The sequence below is a fragment of the Notolabrus celidotus genome, chromosome 11, assembly GCF_009762535.1.
Source record: "Notolabrus celidotus isolate fNotCel1 chromosome 11, fNotCel1.pri, whole genome shotgun sequence".
Lineage (NCBI taxonomy): Eukaryota > Metazoa > Chordata > Actinopteri > Labriformes > Labridae > Notolabrus > Notolabrus celidotus.
Window position 1 is genome coordinate 14948974 of NC_048282.1, and position 21449 is coordinate 14970422.

Genomic DNA, 21449 nt, shown 5'->3' on the forward strand with positions numbered 1-21449 from the left:
AAGAAGAAGAAGAAGAAGAAGAGGAGCAAGAAGAAGAAGAAGAAGAAGAAGAAGAGGAGCAAGAAGAGGAGCAAGAAGAAGAAGAAGAGAAGCAAGAAGAAGAAGAAGAGGAGCAAGAAGAAGAAGAAGAAGAAGAAGAAGAAGAGGAGCAAGAAGAAGAAGAAGAAGAAGAAGAAGAGGAGCAAGAAGAGGAGCAAGAAGAAGAAGAAGAGAAGCAAGAAGAAGAAGAAGAGGAGCAAGAAGAAGAAGAAGAGGAGCAAGAAGAAGAAGAAGAAGAAGAGGAGCAAGAAGAAGAGGAGCAAGAAGAAGAAGAGCAGAAAGAAGAAGAGCAAGAAGAAGAGGAGCAAGAAGAAGAAGAAAAAGAAGAGGAGCAAGAAGAAGAAGAAAAAGAAGAGGAGCAAGAAGAGGAGCAAGAAGAAGAAGAGGAGCAAGAAGAAGAAGAAGAAGAAGAAGAAGAAGAAGAAGAAGAAGAAGAGCAAGAAGAAGAGCAAGAAGAAGAGCAAGAAGAGCAAGAAGAAGAAGAGCAAGAAGAAGAAGAAGAAGAGGAGCAAGAAGAAGAGGAGCAAGAAGAAGAGGAGCAAGAAGAAGAAGAAGAAGAAGAAGAGCAAGAAGAAGAAGAAGAAGAAGAAGAAGAAGAAGAAGAAGAAGAAGCTTGCATTGAGGAAAATGAGTGAAGGTCAGATTATCTGGTAAGTTGTGAAAACCATATCTGGCTTCACCTCACAATATAGTCAGGCTCAACCTTGTTGGATGACAACAGACTGGAGTGGTGTTTGAAGTAGGGATGCACGATATTATCGGAACGTTATCGGTAGCGGCCGATATTGGCTTAAAAATGAACTATTGAATTTCGGCCAACATGCCGATATCCGCTGATATAATTAACCGATAAAATAATGGGCTGCTGCACACATGTTGGGCTCAAGTTTGAAGTTAAATTTGAATTTAAGCAGCAGTCTGTAAGATACATGTAGCTGACTAATTTAGGCACATTGACTGTCACAGAGTAAACCATTTTATTTAATTTGAGTTTAATTGCTGTACAGTTGCACTTTTCACATGTTCCCTGTGAACAGAGGTTAGATTTACTTGCTATGTCAAATGTGAAATTGGCCAGATTTGCCCTGGTTGTGGGTTTTGTTATGATTGTCTCAGGGAAAGCATCATCCAAGTTTTAAGTAGGGTGTATCTTTATGTATAAATTTTGTATTTTTCTTATTTTGCACAAGAAATAAATATATTATAACACAAATGTGATAAGAGTATCACCATAAAACTGTACGCTAATTCCAATACAGAAGAGAATTGATAATCTCTGCAATTAGGAGTGCAGAAAAAAATATCGGTATTAGTAATCGGCTAAATGAGTTGTAAAATATCGGCATATCGGATATCAGCAAAAATCCCAATATCCTGCATCCCTAGTTTCAAGAGAACCCCTCTTTTCATGTAAATGAAGCCATTAAACGCAAAACCTTGTGGCGTTCAAATACACGCAATTTAATCGATGGTAAAAAAAAATGATTAGTGTGAATTGTGAACGCAATATTACAGTGTAGTTTCAAGGACGTACAGCAAATTAACGCTGGTGCTTGTCAACTCCTGTGTAAAGTAAGACCTCCGGGGTCAAATTCAAGGATCTGTGTCCAAAAAAAAAACCCAACCCATTTTGTCCGAAATAAGTCTCTCATTATATAGCGCCATCTGTCCTCTGAACAGTGTTCTCTCTCTTACCTGTGCATCCACGAGGAGGTGCCTCATCAGGGTCATGGACTTCTGCATTGACTCCTTCTCAGGCGGGCGAAAGGGAGGCTCCTCCTGCTCCACAGGCTTTGGTCCAGTCACCATGAAGTTTGCAATCTGGTCATTCAGGCTGTTCAGAGACTGCACAGCTTCAGGGAGACACAAAAATAAATGTCATTACACACAGGCTGTTAACACAAAGAGTGTTTGTTCTACATGAGTAAAGACGTCAGCGATTACTCAGGTGGATTTACATCAAACTGCAATCTTTTTTTTGTCTCCCATGGAAAATATGGCTTCACAAAAAATATTGAGATATTAAACTATAGCTTTTTTTATGTCCTTCTATCAGAGTGCAGACAGGCTTAAGTGCATCATAAAATGCTTTCCACACAAGAGCAGCACAACACACACTTAAATATTTCTTCTTCCTTTGTGGATGTGCCCCCAGCTTCTTTTACTGAGCAGGAACAATGGAGATAACACAGCAAAGGAACAGTGTTTCCTACTGTCACCAACTTTCTCTGTCAACGCCCATTCTGCTCCAGAATGTTCCATGTCGGCCCAAGAGCCATCCTGTTTTTGTTTCCCTGCCTCTTGCCCTTGTGCGTCCCTGGCAAACCTCTCCCTCCAGGTTTCCTCTCAAGCTAGGCTTCCACATTACAAATAAGCCCCCCCATACTGTATTTCCTCCTTCTCACACACACACACACACAGAAAGACTTCCTCAACACTCTTCCATTTAGCATTAATTCCCCTTGGCCTTTGAAAGGTCGACACAACTATTTCCGAGGCCACCCACATGGTGGAAATGTTAGATAAATGCAAGAGCTGGAGAAAAGGCAATTTGCATATTTGTGTGCCTTTTTAGAATAAGTTTCTTTTGTATTTTTCATGAGCTGCTACTCTAACCCCGAATGTGCCATTATCCATCATCTCAGCATTTAAACTTCAGTGCAAACTTAAACTGACAGCTCCGTCAGTTATAAAGGGAAGCAGTGATTAAAGTCTGACCCTCCGTCCAGGCTCTGAGACATCAACTCTCTTGTGTTCTTCTGAATTTATGCATCGACACATTTCTGACAAATACAGAAATACAACCTTCTGAATCCATTATTGATGAGGATGACATCAGAATCTGTATTTGGTCTTTTCAGGATAAAAATATGAATCCTGTTTCACACACAAAAGCCTACGCAAAAAAGAGAGAGAGCATAGATTAATGTGTTGCGTAACCAACAAATTCTTTCACCGTGGCTGACATTTCCAAGCAAACAAGCTCTGAGTAGGAAATTTGACAAGCCGGGGACTGAAGGCGGCAGAGATAAGAAGCGAGAGAGGGGGCTTGAGAGAGGAAGACTGTGTCCCCCCCGAGGTGAGAGTTGAGCACACGTCAGATGTTGGAAGACGTGAGTGGGCTGGTTGTCGCCCGAGTTCACAGACACTGCAGTCACTTCACCTCTGGAACCACTCTCTCAATAAAGAAGTAAGTGGACTACTGTGAGCTGGTGAGGGGGAAGAAAAAGTCTCATTTTTTTTTCTTCACATCTTTCACTTTATATTTAATTATGTTTGATTCAAAGGCCACATTCCTCTTCATGCTTGTTCCTGCATATTTGACTGGAGAGAACACCACACAGTCTGATGCATAGTTATGATTTTAATCCTCTCCTCTCCTTCAGTCAAGTCCCAGGTCTTAGTGCCCTCTACTGGCCCATCAATGAACACACAGGCACTTGAGAATCAAACACAGATCATCCTCTTGAAAATCCTGAGAACTCTGAATAGGTTTTGATTTTATCAAACAACACAGCTTTAAGATGTTTCTATATATCAACAGAACAGTGGAAGCATTACTTCGGCCCTGGGCATGCCAAGTAGAAAGTATCCTCATTATTAATGCATGGGAAATCTGAAGGCATCATGTCGTATAAATAAGAAGTGGATTAGGCACATTACCACTGCAGCTCAAACAGTATTGATACATTTCAAATCCACAGCCATTGATCTACACATAGCTACACTCTGAAATCAATACTAATGTTTTGCTGCAGTACAAAGATTCACACAAAAACACACACTCTCTCACACACAGAGTAACCTTTGCCCTGTATAGTCAACAACAAATATTGATTGTCCAGTTGCCAATATTGTAACCCTTAAGGCTTTGAAGCAACAAAGTACAAGAAAAAGGTTTGAAAGTAACACACACCATTTCACACATCAACTACTAAATGGTTAAAGATGCACACAATCATTCCTTTTTTATAAAGAGTGCTGTCCTCTATAAGTCAGTGATCATGTAAACCCATCCTATAACTACATCTATGACAACAACATACTTATAGACAGCTACGATTATTGATGACTTTATTATGTAAGAAATGTTAAAACTTTTCCACTCTGGATGCCAGAGACTAGAGACTCCAAATCTCCTGAGGTGGTTAAATGCTACAGCTCACACAAGAACTAATAAGCAAATTCAAAAACCTGCATATCTTAATGTATTTTTTTTTAAAAAGGCTACAAGCATGATTCAAGTAATCTTTTGAGTGGACAGACATACAGGTGAATTCTGTGTGCGTGTCTGAGTTTCATACTGGCTTAAAGCCTAATGTGCTTCATTAAGAAGGCTTGATGTGTTCACTGTGCTGCTGTAAGTTAACTTGTTGCAACTAATACCATCCTTAATCTGTCATAATTCACTTAGTGGTCAGGGAAAAAATTACTTTGATTACATTTTCTATTCCCTCGTTTTGTCTGAAATGTGAACATTTTTAAAATACTTGATCAAATCTATAATTTTCCATTTTTTAACTTATCTTTTTTTTGCATTTTTGCCTTTATTGGATTGTAAAAGCTGGAGAAAGACAGGAAATGTGGGGAATAGAGTCGGGGAAGACATGCAGCAAATGTAGAGGCCAGGAGTCGAACCTGCAACGAGGACTGTAGCCTCTGTATATGGGGGGCACGCTAAGCACCACTAGGCCAAATGGTGTCCCAAAATAAGCAATTTTAAATAATAAAAAATGTTATTGTTTTTTCTGAAGGCATCACGTGACCCTCCAATCAGTGTCTTGTGACCCCCTAGGGGTCTCAAACCCCACTTTGGGAACCACTGCTATAGATTAATAGATCATTAGAAGGGGCGACTCATTATTCTAATGGTTAAAGGGTGCGCCCCATGTGCAGAGGCTGTAGTCCTTGCTGGCTCGGTTCCTAGCTATATCCCTTTACCTCAGTTCATCCCCCTCTCTCCACTCCCCTCTTTTCCTGTGTTTCCTCTTCAGCTGTCCTATCAACAAAGGCAAGGTACCCCTAAAAATGAATAACACAAACATATACTATGATATTTAAAAGCTTGTACATGATGTTTGCTACACAAAACAATAGAAATGTGAATTTTAACTTACTTTAAATCAATTGTTCTGCATTACCAAACTACTCCAGTGCACCACTGAGTGACATGGAGGTAATACAGAGACACTTTTACTCAGGATAACAATGCAGAATAGCTCAATTTACAGGATTTCTATGTCTTCATCTGCAAACTGAAATAGATTTCACCTACAGCTTGCTTTCAGCATCTCTGAAAGCGAGGCAAAGTTATGGAGACTGCAGCAGTTAGGGTAAAACTGGTGCAAAGAAAATAAAACTGTCATTCCATCTCCCCGCTTCTCCTGTCTCCCGTCCTCTTTCTGTCGTCTTCGCTTTTTCCTTCCCTATCTGCGTCTCACCAGTGGAGGCAAATCTCAAAGTGCCTTACATGTGCTCCTATGGCGCAGCAGCCGAACAACAAATGAAGAGAAGGGGACACGGCGGCTCCCTGTCAGGTCTTTATCTGTTCAGGAGGGAGAACTCTGGGTGACAGGGGAAATCAGATCACTGCCGATGAGGAATGTTTGAATGAGTGTATGCAGCAAACCTAATAGGATAAGGTAGCAGCAGTAGTCGGGCTGAGGCGAGATAAAGGAGGCTTATTTCATGGGAATTGTTTGCGGTACATTTGAAAAAGTGGAGAAATGTTGAGAAACATGGAGAATTGATGGCCCCAAATCCATTTTGGGTGCTTCTGATGTCAGACTTACATTTTGCAGCTATAAGACCTGAGCTGGGAAAGGTCAAACTCCCCTGAGTTTGGTGAGAGGCATTAGAATGAGGTCAGAGAATCCATGTTTTAGTAAAGATGACAAAGTTTGAATTCACCAGACCAACTTAAATAGCCAGCTTTACTTATTATATCTCTTCAGGATGCTACCGTGTGAAGCTGCGCTTGTCCTGTGAGTATAAATACGTTGGGTTTCTTATTTATGTCTGCAATAAATTCAATGAGGAGCTAAAAAAAGATGTTTGTCCTGCTACATTTCCCTAAAATCAGATTCCCCTGATAGGATCTCATCAATGTGTCAATTATCCACTTATTGAGAAATCTAGGGAACACTCTGTCGCACTCTTATGGCACAACTAATTCCTTTGTTGCTTAACTGTGAGGCTTGCATGTGGCTTAGTATATGCACAGTTAAACACAGTGTAAAATACTGCACTTAAACATCTTGTAAATGGAGCAGATGGGCAATTGGTGCTCTGAAAATTAAAATTAATGGACTTAAAGATTGTGAGAGGCTATAAAAGGCATCATGAACCTCACACTAACAGAGCTATATTAGTCAGTGGTAGATGCTTCTTATGATATGAGCGGTGGGGGAACACGTGCTTAGAGATGTGTAATTGTTTTACTCGTTCACACAGAAAATACTCTGATTTTCTGGTAGATGAAGTCATTTCTCAAATACAGTAAACTCTAAGCCAGGCCATGACCTTGAACATTGAGGACTGCTAGTCTTAGCACTGGTGGTAAAAAAAAGTAAGAGTGAAAACTGATGATGTTAGAAACAAAAAGGCACAAATCTGGGAGTGTTTCTTAATTATCTGAAAATAGTGTGGCACAGACTTTAAATGAGGAATGCAGCATCACACAACATTAATACAGCACCTTGCAGTTTCACTGTGCAACACTGCCCCCTAATGATGACAATAACACACACCACATTGTTGGACTATACCTGCTCTTCATGCCTGTAAACCAAAGTAAGTCTAATGTTGTTTACAGCAGTCCAATTAAATTTGATTACCTTGTGAATAAAAAGTAAATCAGTGGAATGACTGCAGCGAGAGACACTCCCAGGCTGATAGGAAGCACAACATCTTTAAATGAACATCAAATTAAATGTTGTCTATTAGCATGAAAATATTACACCTGATAAGAATGTGTTGTTTTTTCTAATACAAAGTTATGCCTCATCAGGGAATCTTCATAACAGTGCTGCTGTGTGTATTCAGCATTTCATATCCTCTTAAGTGATGTTTTGGCTGCTGTGTGTGCTGCTGTTTTTCAGAAGTTCCCTGTGTTTTTTTTTCAGTGTTGAGGTTGGTGGGAGATTATGAAGGCAAGGCTTCAAAAGGAACCAAATACCTTCACTGAAAAACTAAGCACAATGAGCATCTGCATACAATATGCAGGGAAAAGATGCAGCTGGGAAGGGATGTGTGAAGTGAGTTCAATGAAAAAAGGCAAAATGTTGTAGCAGTGAAACGGTGACAAACGCATCAAGACCATTGGACCATTATGTTTCTCAAAGTCCTTTAGGTACAGGTTGTCCTAATGCAAAATTTTGAGTTTTTTTAATGTTGTCTCAATCTCAACTTCCTGGGGAAAAACTGTCACCTGATAAAGAATGTGCTATATTCTGAAGCTCTAAGGACTAGTTCTCTTGCATATGTGATTAGCTGAATACTAAAAAACACTATTTGCAGATCCAGATCATGCACTCTTCCCGACTCATTAAAAAACACACACCACAAACATCTAGCTTGCATCTTCACATGCAATAAGCATGTTTACAAGCATGTACACAGATGCACATAATTCTGTACATCTCCCCCCACACAAGATTTACACGGTCACAATAAAGAGACAGAAAAGGCGCTGGAGTGCACATCATTCGTTCGGAGGAGCCGAACCCCGGGGGTTCTGTAGTTGTGAAGCAGAGTGCAGCAAGCACAACTCTCATCTGTGCAGAGCTCATTAAACCCCACTAATCGTGTCTGTTGCCGCTGTAATGGGTGGAATAAAGAAAGAGAAGCAGAAAAGGGGATGTGGTTTCCTGGAGGAGGTTTAGCTCTGCACTTAAAACGGTTTGTGTATATTTTTGTCTTTGTGTACGTGTGTGAGTGTGGGTTTGTTTGTGTGTGTTACAGGATATCTGGCTCACCATATCTGCCTATTTCTCCCTCCAGCAGAGAAAGCACCCCCCTCGCTTTTTCCCTTTTCTGTTTGTGCTGAGCTTTACATGACTGAAGCCTCCTTCTTCTCTCTGCCCTCATTCTTCTGTTTTTCTTCTGCAGTTGTAACAACATCCTCAATTGTTGAATGGATTACAGAGCAGCTTGAGCACATTTTTTTGCATCCAAGACAGAATAAGAGAAACAGTATCTGATGTCCAGGCACAAAGGGACAGCGGCTGGAAAATAAATGGACTGGCGTTGTGAGTGTATTAACAACGTCTTCTAATAATATAGCATCACAAACACTGTCGGCTCATAAACTTGGGGCTCTTAAGTGGAAAGGAAATCCTTATGTGTAATGCTTTGTAGTTAGTGTTGGTCACAGCCAACACACAGCTCTGCACAAACAGGAAGGATTCAATGCTCGGAGCCCACTGCCAAAAATGAGATTAAACTGTTATGTCAACTCCAAGCTGTCTGACTTTTATGCTTTGAGAAGTTTTCTTACATACTGGGTGGTCGCAGAGTGTGCTGTTCTCAGCGCATCCCTCAACTATAAGAAGTGTCTTTGTAAATACTGTCAAAGTTTCAATCTAGGCCAAGTATCTAGAGGCTCAGCGAATCTTCGCCTGTGTTTGCTGTAAAAACAGACTTTCATTTGTTTATTGAATCTTCCAGACTATGACGATCAAAATGTGCATAGCAGGATAAATATCTCTAACTGAGGTTAAGAGTTGAATTTCAGAGCACTCCCAGACATCTCACATCCACGAGGCAGGATTTTTCTAATGTGCCACTCATATTTCCTCTGCAATGCTGTGTGAATATAAAAGACAAAAATGCGCTGGCAGTGAAACGATCTTGGATACTCTCTAACAGGAGTATGCACTTTCTCTGAACTCACAGCTGAACTATTAACAGCTAATGCTGAGTGATTGCATTTGTTTAACATTACTGCAAATGAGAGGAAAGGAAATGAGAGTTGGGTTGGTGCCCGTATTTTCATGTTTTAAGATAAGACTGACACATCACGTTACCTCATCGTGGTAATGTTGATATATATAGAAGTGTTTACACTGGCAAGGTGTTGTTCGTTTGTGGGTAGGAGGTATGGAAGTCTGTAATGTGAGTGGACATATTTGCTGTGCCGCAGTATCTCAAACTACACTTGAGAAGCTCTAGGAGAGACAGGGAGGGAGAGGGGGGTTGTGGGGGGTCATGAATCACACATGACAAGACCATTTCCTCACACTGTCAGTCCTGCTGATTTGGCTGTGGGGGCTGGAAGTCGCTGCCAAAACATAAACAAGAGGAATTACATGTATGATGTCATCATTCTGTCGAGGTTTAGTGGTTAATTTAAAACTGAGCGTTACATTCCATCAGAGGACTTTCTATTTACAAACAGCTCACTGCGGGCTTGGGTCTAATTACATTTCATTTAAATCGATTAACACCAAATGCTCATTACACTGCTGTGTTGTACTTCTTATTTTTTGAATTGTCACAAACAGAAATGATCAATAAGAACCAGTGCATCGAGCCAGAAATGAATCGGGCAGCATTTTACAATATATGAAGTTCAATAACGCAAGTTCAAGAAAAGGACCACGCCTCCAGAACCCAATCTAATCATCTGCAGCTCATCATCTCCCTCACCTGTGTAATTATCACTACCTGTGTATATATAAACCCGCCTAACTAATGCTCTCTCATTCATCTCAGTTCCTGCTACCCTCCCTCCCTCCCTCCCTCCCTCCCTCCCTATCCCTTCATCTTCTCTCTCCCTCTTACCCCTACTTATCCCACTATACCTTGAGCCTTACTCATCATTTCGTACATCGACCCACACTTATACCTCCTTACCTCAACCCCTTCTCATCCCACCTTACCTCAAGCCTTACTCATCATTCCTTACCTCGACCCCTAATCATCATTCCTTACCTCCACCCCTACTCATCCCACCTTACCTCGAGCCTTACTCATCATTCCGTACCTCGACCCTCACTCATCTCTCCTTTCCACGACCCCTACTCATCCCACCTTACCTCGAGCCTTACGCATCATTCCTTACCTCGACCTCTACTCATCCCACCTTACCTAGAGCCTTACTCATCATTCCTTACCCCAACCCTCACACATCCCTCCTTTCCACGACCCCTACTCATCCCACCTTACCTAGAGCCTTACTCATCATTCCTTACCCCAACCCTCACACATCCCTCCTTTCCACGACCCCTACTCATCCCACCTTACCTAGAGCCTTACGCATCATTCCTTACCTGAACCCTTACTCATCCCACCTTACCTCGACCCCTACTCATACATCCTTAGCTCGACCCGTACTCATCCCACCTTACCTCGACCCGTACTCGTCCCACCTTCCCATGACCCCTACTCATACATCCTTACCTCAACCCTTGCTCATCCCTCCTTACCTCGACCCCTACTCATCCCACCTTACCTCGAGCCTTACTCATCCCTCCTTACCTCGATCCTTTAACTTTACTTAATAAAATTATTCAAACTGTACTATCGCGTGGTTTCTTTTTTTTGATGTTCAATAACAGGTTTTATTTACGTACTATATCATGTCTTGTTACAATATAAGCATTAGAACAAGAGTGAGGTCTTGTTAGTGAATAAAGAATGAGTTCACACAAATTACATAACAGCCTATTCTCTCACTGTCCTCTTGTGGTTTAATCTACCTAGGTTTTTGATATGCTCCCAAATAATAATTAAAGACAACAAAAAATTGAGCGAAGCATTAGTTCAGGCATGCAACAAAGTCAAGCCAGGCCCAAAGTACATCAACTGCCCTTAACACCAGCTCCAATCAGCTGGCAGCTCAGCTGATTAAATCTACGTATCAAATCTGCAAATGGCAAAATATGCATCCTCTTAAACTGCTTTAGCCTGCCTACTGTTGCTGCTTCCCTTGCACACCACTGTGTAAACTCACCTCCACCCCAGCCCCCGTTTTATGTTGTTATTTTACCAGTGTCATATGTATTACTTGTAATTACTTACTTTTAATTACTTCTATTTCATTTAAATTCCATTTGTAACATTGTATATATCTAAAGTGTATTCTAGCTTTATCTATCTATTTTTATTTTTACTTACTTTATTTTTATTTTTACTTATTGAAACTTCTTTCTTGATTGTACTTATGTCTGGGTTGCTGTAACAACTGAATTTCCTCCCCGGGGGATCAATAAAGTAATATCTTATTTTCACTGATCCCAGCTGTTCTGTACCCCAGGGGGTCTTTGCTGCTCCTGCTGCTCTCCCTGCCTTGGCATTTCAATGTATGCACCTGAAAGCGAGGGGAGGTGTGCTCTCCCAGGAGATCATGCCCTTCCATGTAGGCATACTCCCACTGTTCTGGGAGCCCTTCCACATGCCCACATACAGAGAAATACAGCCGAGTAGAATTGAATGCAAATAATGACTTCTCTTTGACAAGAGCGGTCCTGAGTGAACAAGATTTGGGAGTTTAGTAGGATTTTGCTGTAGGTATCTCTAATAAAGAAATGATATATTAAAGTAAATCTCTGTAATCATAAATCATGTATTTGTGACACTGTTTCCAAATTAATCTAAACAATGCTTTAGTCAAATGTTTGTTATATTAGATTTACATCAAATAGATGAGAAATATATGAGCCAGTAAACAAAAGTTGGACCATCAGTGATCATAATAGTTCATTTACAGATCAAATTCCCTAAAATTTCACCTTGTTAAATTTCTTCAATGTAGCTATTTGTTGTTTCTTTCCATAACATTTGCTTACACCAAAAGTTTAATTTCCTCTAAATGCTGTCAGTGGAGTCCACCCTGACTGCAAACTGTTCAGACCTGAAGCATCTTTGGGGTCAGCCCAGTCCAGCACGGCTCAGTGTGAGTTTTGCAGCCCGCTGAGCTCTGCCAGTCTAACACCTCAGCGAGAGTGAGATTACTCCCTCAGGCGGCGTGGCCTCTGATAATTACAGAGGAAGGTGAGATTTTGAAGCATTTCCACACATCTGCAGAATGAATCCTTTAACCTTGGAGAGACGATAAATCTTTTTTATTATGTCTTTATCTGATGACCCATAAGTATTAAACTATTCAATTAGCACTAATTGAGTATTCAGCTTTTAATTAATATTAAACATTTAATTAGAGCTGAATTCCTGCTCTGATTAGACCGCTCTTGTTCATCAATAATAGGGTAGCAACATATCTGAGGTTTGTTATTACTATACAAGCATCTTCTTATACTCACCAGCCTCTTCATGCACTGAGTAAGGGATTCTGCTTATTTATTTCCTACATGCATCAAAGCTATTCTCATCTTCCTCTTACTTGGTTCTTATCAAGCTAAAGCAACTGTGGGTAGTTTTTCAGGCATATTATGGGATGTTTAGGAAACTTATAATTATTGTACTGCAGGTCTATTACATGCACAGCAGGAAGCAAAATCATTTAAAGCCCTCGTCCTCATGAGGAGATTTTCTTTGTTTGCCACACTGAAAAACGGTTGGCATTATGGTTGTTTCTTTGTTCACCTTAGAGAATTTAATATTTAATATTGTGTTTGGTGTTTTGTTTTAATTGCTGAAATGTCACTGTTTTCCAAAACCAAAGGAATTTGAGAAATGAGGCATTGTTGAAAATACAAATCAGCTAATGAGTTATGAGCAAAATTAAACAAATGAATAAAAAAAAAATACAAATATATTAGATATCACTCCTGGTTGAAACTGTGAATTTTGGTCTGGCTGCCTGGGGGCTCTCTGCTGTTATTTTTGTTGCAATGCAACAACTTCTTACTATTAATGTATATCATTAATTTTTCTCTAAGTCTAGGATGATGATGATGATGATGATGATGATAATGATGATGATTAAACATTATAAGCCCCCTCATCAAAGCGTAGCTGAGAATGTCGACCTGCACATGCGCTCACCCACACACACAAACACACTGACAAGCACATGCACGCACACAAACACGCACACACACAAAGATACAATCAAGCGGCAAACTCCGGTCTCAAACGATGAAGCCAATGCGGAAGTGATATAAACTGCAATACATCGAAAATCCGCTTGAGGCTGGCTGCAGAAACACCGGAAACCACATAGATATGAATGGGAAAAAGACGATCTTTGCAGCATTAATAAACATGTTTACAGCCTGGTTCAAAAAACGGCTTGGCCCTACAACGCTAATCTCTCTAATGGCACACACTGTACGGGGGGTGAATTTTTTTCTAACGTGACGGTTAAGAAGATATTAAGATTATGAGTTTTGCCCAAATAAGGACATGACTGACGTGAATCCCGGTCGGGAACACACAGCCATTGGCTAAGAGACTCACACTACGTCACACTCTACCTAGTTGAGTTCCGCATTACCAATATGGCTGCTGCCGTCGATTTGCTTCAAAACAGCTCTTAGGAACAGATGGGTGACGTCACAGATACTACGTCCATATTTTATACAGTCTATGGATACAATACATTCACTAACATGATAATGTCTGTTGTTGTCTTTAACTATATTTGTCTGTGCACTGTTCTGCAATAAAATCAAATTTAAAAAAATTGCTAATGAGTTATACAAATAGTTGTGTGAGTGCTAAAAATTAAAATGGTCCAACAACTACTTGTTTTACTTTTGTCCTTGGCAATCAAATATCTGGAAAAGTCCCCACCTCGTGTCACAGCCCACATCATATCTTACTTCAAATGTGCAACACTTGTCATATAATCCTGTATGTCTCTGGGATTATAGCTTAAGCCTTTATCACTCATCAATGATCTCTCATCTCACAGAGGAAAGCCTCGCAGAGATGGATTGTCTAGATGAGAGAGTACAGATGCCTGAAGTGAGGATTTAGAAGCGGGAAAGTGAAGGATTAGAAACTAGGATTGACGTGATTGGCAGAAACATCGCATGCTGCTGCTGACGCATCATCCACCTGCCTCTGCAGATAAATGCAGCCAGCAGAAAAAAATGACAACGTGGGCAAGAAAACACATGTCTTACTGTCATTCTGAGTACAGCTGAATACAGAACACGCTGAGAAACAATCACAACTGCAAACATAATCAACTTTCAGTGATTAGTGAGGATTACAGCTGCCTCACAGATGAGCCAGAAGGGAAGGTCTTTGTCCTAAAGCATTGCATGACTCTGCATGATCCCTTACATGGAGTTGAAATGACACTTTTTCAAGTTTTAATCTCAATCCTATAATTCAATAAATGGTCATTGAAAATATGCCACAAAATTCCCTGATGATGTCCTGACTTTTAGGGGGGGGGTCACTATATGTCAAACGAGAAATCTTTAGACAAAAAATGGCCCTGACTGAAAAACTTTCAATTTTTTTATTATTAAATAAGTTACTTGATTTATCATCAATATATCTGGGTAGAGACTATAGAGTGTATCTAGTACAATAAGGTTTTTTTTGTCATGTAAAAAGATACATGTGCCTTCCTGTGTTAACCAGTCAAACTCTCTCACATTAAAACACAATTCTGAAACTTTCTCGTTCAAACACTTCACTAGAAACATTTACATCCCTCTCTAAGAATAATACCAAAATCCACCCAATCACTCTCCTTCAGTCTGTACGTTTGGAAGAGTGTAGGAAAGCAGCTATGCCTCACTGCGTGGTTCACTGTCTGCGGCTGATGAAGAGAGGCAGCAGATGAGGTTTCAGCAGCCTGGCTACTGGCTAACATCCAGCCCTGCTGCTGTGCATCACATCCGGCTGATATGATAACCACATAACCGCTGAGATCCAACTGCTAGCTTTTACACCGGCTGGCAATTCATGCCAGAGAATAAAATTTTTTAAAAAACAGTGTGCTTTATTAAGTTTTATGCTGGATTTTGTTGGCTTACAGCAGCCAGCCATAACATTATGACCACCTGCACAATATTATAGGCTCCCCTACAGGGCTCGACAACCAGATAAGACTCCACTAGACCTCTAAAGGTGTGCTGAGGTATCTGGCAACAAGATGTTGGCAGCAGATCCTTTAAGTCCTGGATGTTGTGAGGTGGGGCCATGGATCAGACTTGGTTTGCCAGCACATCCCACAGATGTACTATCAGATTGAGATCTGTGGAATTTGGAAGTCAAGTCCACACCTTGAACTTGTTTCCATTTTCCTCCAAACCACCTTCTTCCATCACTCTGTGGTACAGTTCAGATGCTCACATGTCTATGTAAGCACTTTCAGCAGTGGACAGGTGTCAATGTGGGCACCCTGACCTGTCTGCAGCTACACAGCTCCATACACAACACACTGTGATGTGTCTTCTGACAGAGTTTTTCAGCTTTTCGAGCCCCAGAAGCTCTTTTGGATCGGACCATACTGACCAACCTTCACTCCCTCTGCGCATCAATGAGCCTTCTCTACCCATGATGACTGTCACCATTTAACTAGTTTTCCTACCTTGGACCGCTTTCTCATTCTTAATCTTTACATTATCTGTAGTATAATAAAATACAGTGTTGTTGGCTGACCTTAAACATCAATAGAATCCCTGAAGCATAAATAGTTAGAGGTACTTCATCGTACACAATAAGAACTGATCTACTGTGACCAGCAATTTTAACTTCAGTCTTCTTCACATGCATCTATAGCCATGCCCAACAAAGACTCTAAGAACACACTCTCCAGAATATCTATAATCCCTACACCTCTGCGGTGCACCCTGTGGCAGTTCTGGGGAGGGGCTAACAGGGGCCAGTGCCCCAGTAAAACTGAATCTGGACCCCCCTGTGGCCCCCCCCCCCCTCCACACCAAACAAATGTCACCTGGTCCATGTATGACTTTTATTCGTCCTGGCCTGCAGACTACTGACAGGGAGCTTTACAAAACCACACAATCATTACTACGAAATAAGTTTGAAAATGAAAAAAAACAGACAGAGAGCAACGACTCTGCCACTAGATGATGAATGCTCATTTTGAGACTTTCAATTACTTCTTCTGTGCAAGCACTCATTTTGGGTGTGCAAGAGATACATCTCTGATGAAGTGATATCAAAGCAGGAGTTATTAATGTTAGATTTTCTCTGAAATGCTGTTAATAACAGATTGAATATGCACTGTTAGCTGAGAAAATACTATGCATTTTTAATAGCTAATAAAACAATGCTAAAATATGTCTGCGTAGCGTTACCTAGTTCTAAGTCATTACAAAGGTAAAGTCAACATGCTCATCACCTGAGGGTCTCTTTTGTCAGGGTTGAATGTGTCCCTCTGATAACACCCTTGGCCCCAGCCTTGGCCCCCCCAGTAAAATTGGTCTAGACCCGCCACTGGGTGCACCTTTCAGAGTCTGACATATCTTTACAGAGATCACATAGGACTACACACATTAGAGACTTTACAGTCCATACAGCACGTGGAGGCAAACAAACCATTTGAACATGCTTTCACAGCTTTTAGACATTTCATCAATAACAATAAATGGGCCACAAGGAAACATCTCTGTAGATGTCTGTCAACGCTCCGTCACTCAGTAAACTGAACTTGGAGGAGCAGAATTACAAGAAAATGTTATTTTTTATCCGCCTCCCTCCTTTACGGAGACTGGATAACAGGCATCTCCCACTCATCTGCAAACTAATGAGCAAACTGTGGCGCATTTGATAAAACTAATAATAGACATAAAGGTGAGCACTGGTTAGTAGTGTTAAGTGTCTTACCTTAAAGGAAATGACGTATTATTTCTTCCGTCCGCTGTATAGAGCACACCGCACATAATTCCAATCAAACAAGCTGAGGTTTGGATAACTTTTAGTTGTAACGTATTAAATAAAGTCATTTCTGTTGCTAGCAATTGGGCTAACCAGTAGCTAGCTAACAAGGAACTCGCGCGACTGTCTAGTTGCCTCATGGCTTCCACTGTCCTCGAGGTAACTTCTCTGGTGTAGAGAGCGAACACGAGAAACTTTACGGCCACACGAATAAGCCAATCACAGCACAGGAATACTGGCCAATCCCTGTACAGGAAGGCGGTACCGTCTAATTAATCCAGGTGTGAGTCTTCATGTCGCAGTGGTGATCAGGGGCGTCACCAGGAATTCTGGGCCCCCTGAAAAGACATCTCAGTGGGCCCCATCACCACAGCCTACCCTACAAAATATAACATTGCTGCTATGATACTGGTTTGTTTGCATTAAATAAAAATATATGCTTAGAACTATCCTGGTTAACTGACTCAAATCTAAGCTACATATCAATATTGTTATTTTTTACAATTTCTTCAAATGTAACTGACCTTCAGACTGTCCACCTCTTTAAACAAGATTATTTGAAGCCAAGTGACTTGTTGAATAACAACAGTGGGGCATTATTTTGTATAATCTAACCTCATGAAATCAAATAAAACACTAAAAACCTACAGTTTACTTTCAATCAGATTCAGCCCCACTTGATGCTATGAAAATATGAGAATTCCCCACTTTAGGCATGAGACGCGTATCTCACAGAGCCTATTTTTAAACTGTGTAGTTGTGCCCATCTTTCTTTTAAAAGAAAGCTGTTAAAAGCTGTTTTCCCTCCACTTGCTTTCTTTCTTTTGCCTTTTCTCTTTTCTTTTTTGAAACCCCGACTTGGCTTTTGGGGGAGACATGGTCCTGCAGCATCACTCTCTCTTCACTTGACTGACCGCTAACAGATCAATCCAGTCGACAGGAACAGCGTGGACTAAACCATTCTGTGGGATCAGAAGGAAGGGGGGGGGGGGGTCTTTGAGAGAGACTCCCCTTTTATCCAGAAAGGAATTCTGAATGTTTGTTTATTTATTCATACAACTTTAGTTATCTCATTGCCGTTATAAGAAAACAAAATAAAAGTGTAGAAGAAAACACATTTTATTTCAGGCCCATTAAGGGCCCCCCTCCCCACTTGGCCCTAGGTAGTCAGTCCCACTTTTTTCCCCCACTATGACGCCCCTGGTGGTGATGCCAGCAAGGTGTGCACCTCTCTATGCAATAAAGTGAAATATATCAGAGGGAGTTTTTTTTCCCAGAGTTTGAACTGTCCATTCCATATAACTCTGCCAAAACTCTGATGTATTAAATGCGACTATATGCTTGGTGCTCACTGCACCTAAAAATATCTTTTAATTTTAAAATTCAAAAGCTTCCCATCCAGAGAGACTAACCCTGTTAATCTGGATAATCCACAGGAAACACAGTCAGCATTTTCGTAGGGAACGGTTCCCTGATAAAAGGAAGTTCCAAGAACAACTGCTTTTTGTTAGGATTGACCAGCAACTATGAACCATATTCCTTATTTAAAAAGTAATATAAAACATTTCTTGGAATTATTGTTGTCTGCCCATGTGTATTTATTATACCAACTTTACACAATCCCAAAAGATCAGCTAACAAGAATCCCAAAAGATCAGCTAACTTCATGTTGTTTTTTCATGTTATTTTGGCACGTACAGTTATTTTTATTTATTTGAATGGGAATGTACTGTGACACCAAGATACCAAACACGAAAAACAACTCAAGTGCCAGTAAAAGCATCGAATAGTAGGTACTGAAGCAGGCTAGAATTCATCCATATATATATATTTGAATATAAAAAGACTTTCCTAAAAATCATAAATAAGGATGGTAAAATATATATATAAAAAAAATTACACATTGATCAAGTGCTGTGATCCTCAAAAATCAAACTTCTTCAGATCCACTGAATGTGGGATACTCATGCCTATTGACTTTCTGTTGAAATGTATGAACACTTCAGTGATGATGGAATTGAGTGGAGCAGAAGGCAGAGAAAGTAAGACTCTCAAAAGCATAGATTCAGTCTTGTGTAATGTCCTTGAGGATAGTGTTATGGTCCGACTGTTCCACACTCTCTGCAACACCAAATCTTAACAAGATCCAACGTGTTATACGGCTGTGATTTCACTGTAGATAAAAATCAGAGGGCTGAAGGTGAGGGTTTCTTTACCAAGTGCTACTGAGTGCAAATGCTAAGTATGGCAAGGAAAAAAAACACAATGATATAAAACAGAAAATACTCTGATTGACAAAGTTAAACGATGAGGTGAAGGATATTCACAGAGACAGCACCTGCTGACCCTCACTCTGTTTTCAATCAGGCTTCTTTGGCAGCGTGCTCATTCAGCTGAAGGTTAATGGAAGTTGGAGATTCTTAATTCTAAGCGCAGGAGTCGGGGGCTGGGGGGGCATTGTACATTTCCAGAGTGCCACAAGTCCTATGGTCCACTGCTTTCACTCAATTGTTGCCTGACAAGCAGACTTCCTGTGGAGGGAGTTTTGAATAAAAAACTCAGATGATATCTGCTCCAAAACAACTTGACCCTAAGTGTTTTTCTGCCACTTGAGTTTCCAGCACTGACCCTTTATTTGCATTACTTAAAAAAGAAAGTTGCACATATAGTCTTCTGCACACGGGCTTGGCTGAGCACAGCGGTAAGCTTTATAATTCACATGTGAATCTGCTGCCTGTTTGGTATTCAACTTCGCTTATGGCAATATCCTGTTTGAGAACTCGTGAGGATGAGGATGCTCACTGGTGCAAACGGATGACCTGTGCTCATCTTAGAATGACCTATCAACAACAGGTCTAGACATAAAGCATGCCAGGGTGGGTTATGTAAGGGATAATATATAATAATAAATCATTATTTTGGAAATGACCGAGCCTTCTGCTTTTACTTGAAAATTAATTCATTTTGAAGACAGGGTTACAGCTTTTGTCAGTAGGGTGTACTTTCTCTTTTCATTATTGCTGTGTATTTATCAATCAATCTTTAGGGTGATATATTTCATGGTCACCACCTTTATAAGGTTTATTTTCAAAATAAAAGTCCCTTTTCTGTGCATTACCCCATAGATGACCATTTCATTTTCTCTGAGGGCGACCTTCAACCCTTTATTGAGCAATTTTTGGAGTCATAAATACACCTTTAATCTAGCCTTTTCCGAACCAGAAATCCATTGGGGTTTCAAATTCAATTTCCTTCTGAATCCTACATCACAGCCAGAGAGTTGTTGTCAAAGTTATGCTGCAATGAACCTAAATACTGCAGAGAAGGCACTGTGAAAACTCCATAACCCAACTATCTTCCTGTATGTTTGGGAATATGAGACTCTGCATTATATATGCTCTTTGTAGACCGTGCACTTGGTATAGGAATTTATTATTAAAATGTAATATTCACAAAGGGACATAACACTGACTATACAGAAATAAATTGGAAGTTTTCCTCAGGAGGATTCAAACTACCATAAAGTATTGTGCAAGGTTAAATAAGTAAAGGGCTCCAGTATATGTACTGTAACTGACCTGTCCCTGCAAGCAATAATAACCACATTACACATCAAAGTAGAGCATTACTGTCTACGTATGTCTTAAAATTCTTCAATTATTTGTATAGAAGTACAAACTAAAAACACATATTGCCTCACTTTATCAAAAACAAACTTCCTGCAAAGTGTTAAAACCCTGAACATGTGCAGTGGAGTGTACCTCAAAGTACTGCACTGTATGTTTCGGACATTAATCAGGATTCATGTTATTAGTCTCTCTCAGGACCTGAATGAGGTGAAACATTGTCTCTCACTGACTGACACTGTGCAGCATAAATTTGACTGTCAGAGTGATAATGTGTCTCCTGCGGTTTTATTTTGTCAATTAGGCTCCTTGGATTTATTTTAATTCCCATCAAAATGACAGCAGATGGAGTGTGAGTGATAGTATCAGTGCACTGATCTTTTTCTCACAGCAAGTGTAACATTTCATTTTCACCAATCAACAGTTTCCTTCAAAGCACACAAATTAGATTTTAAACAAAACAAACAAACTCCACAGTCTGATTTTGAGTCTCACCACATGAACAGAATATGTTACCTTGCCGAACGCACACACTGGCTGTAGCAGCAAACCTCTTGCAACGTGACTCTTTCTACATGATTAGCAACACCAGGAGCATGAAGCTAATCTCTTACTGCAGGAAAGCCCACCGGGTAAGGAGGTGCGAGGAATCTGTGAGTGTGCTGCAGCCGTAACACAAGTGGAAGAAGGAGAGGAATTAATCACTTCAAAGAGGACCAAAAATATGTTCTACACCTTCAGTGGTCACGTATTAAAACTTCAAATCACGTCCTCCCCTCTCCTGAGCAGGGATTTACGGACGGTTTATGGAGGCATTAAGGGGATATTCAAGGTTAAAGTGGTAGGTATGAAAAGAAACAGTCTCCAACTTTGACTGCTTAGCTAAAAATATAAACTCCTCTCCTTTCAAGTTGTCTCTGAAAGTCACGTTCTTATTTAGATGCTATTGGACACACACATTATAATGGGAAACTGCAGGAGGACAGCCTTTTTTTGACCTTTGCAATATCACAA

At 40.4% G+C, this 21449-nt stretch overlaps 1 protein-coding gene across 2 annotated transcripts in view; it reads right to left on the bottom strand.

The window, feature by feature from the left end:
* Nucleotides 1-17169, bottom strand: part of kazna (kazrin, periplakin interacting protein a) — a 242352-nt gene extending 225183 nt beyond the window's left edge. The window contains exons 1-2 of one of the 2 annotated variants that reach the window (XM_034696432.1): nucleotides 16759-17169; nucleotides 1735-1892 (exon numbers count right to left, since the gene is read on the bottom strand). In XM_034696432.1, coding sequence (XP_034552323.1) covers nucleotides 1735-1848 — 114 coding nt within the window. In that variant the 5' untranslated portion in view covers nucleotides 1849-1892; nucleotides 16759-17169. The remainder of the gene's footprint in view (nucleotides 1-1734; nucleotides 1893-16758) is intronic. The other variant, XM_034696433.1, reaches the window with a different exon arrangement.
* Nucleotides 17170-21449: the final 4280 nt, after the last annotated feature.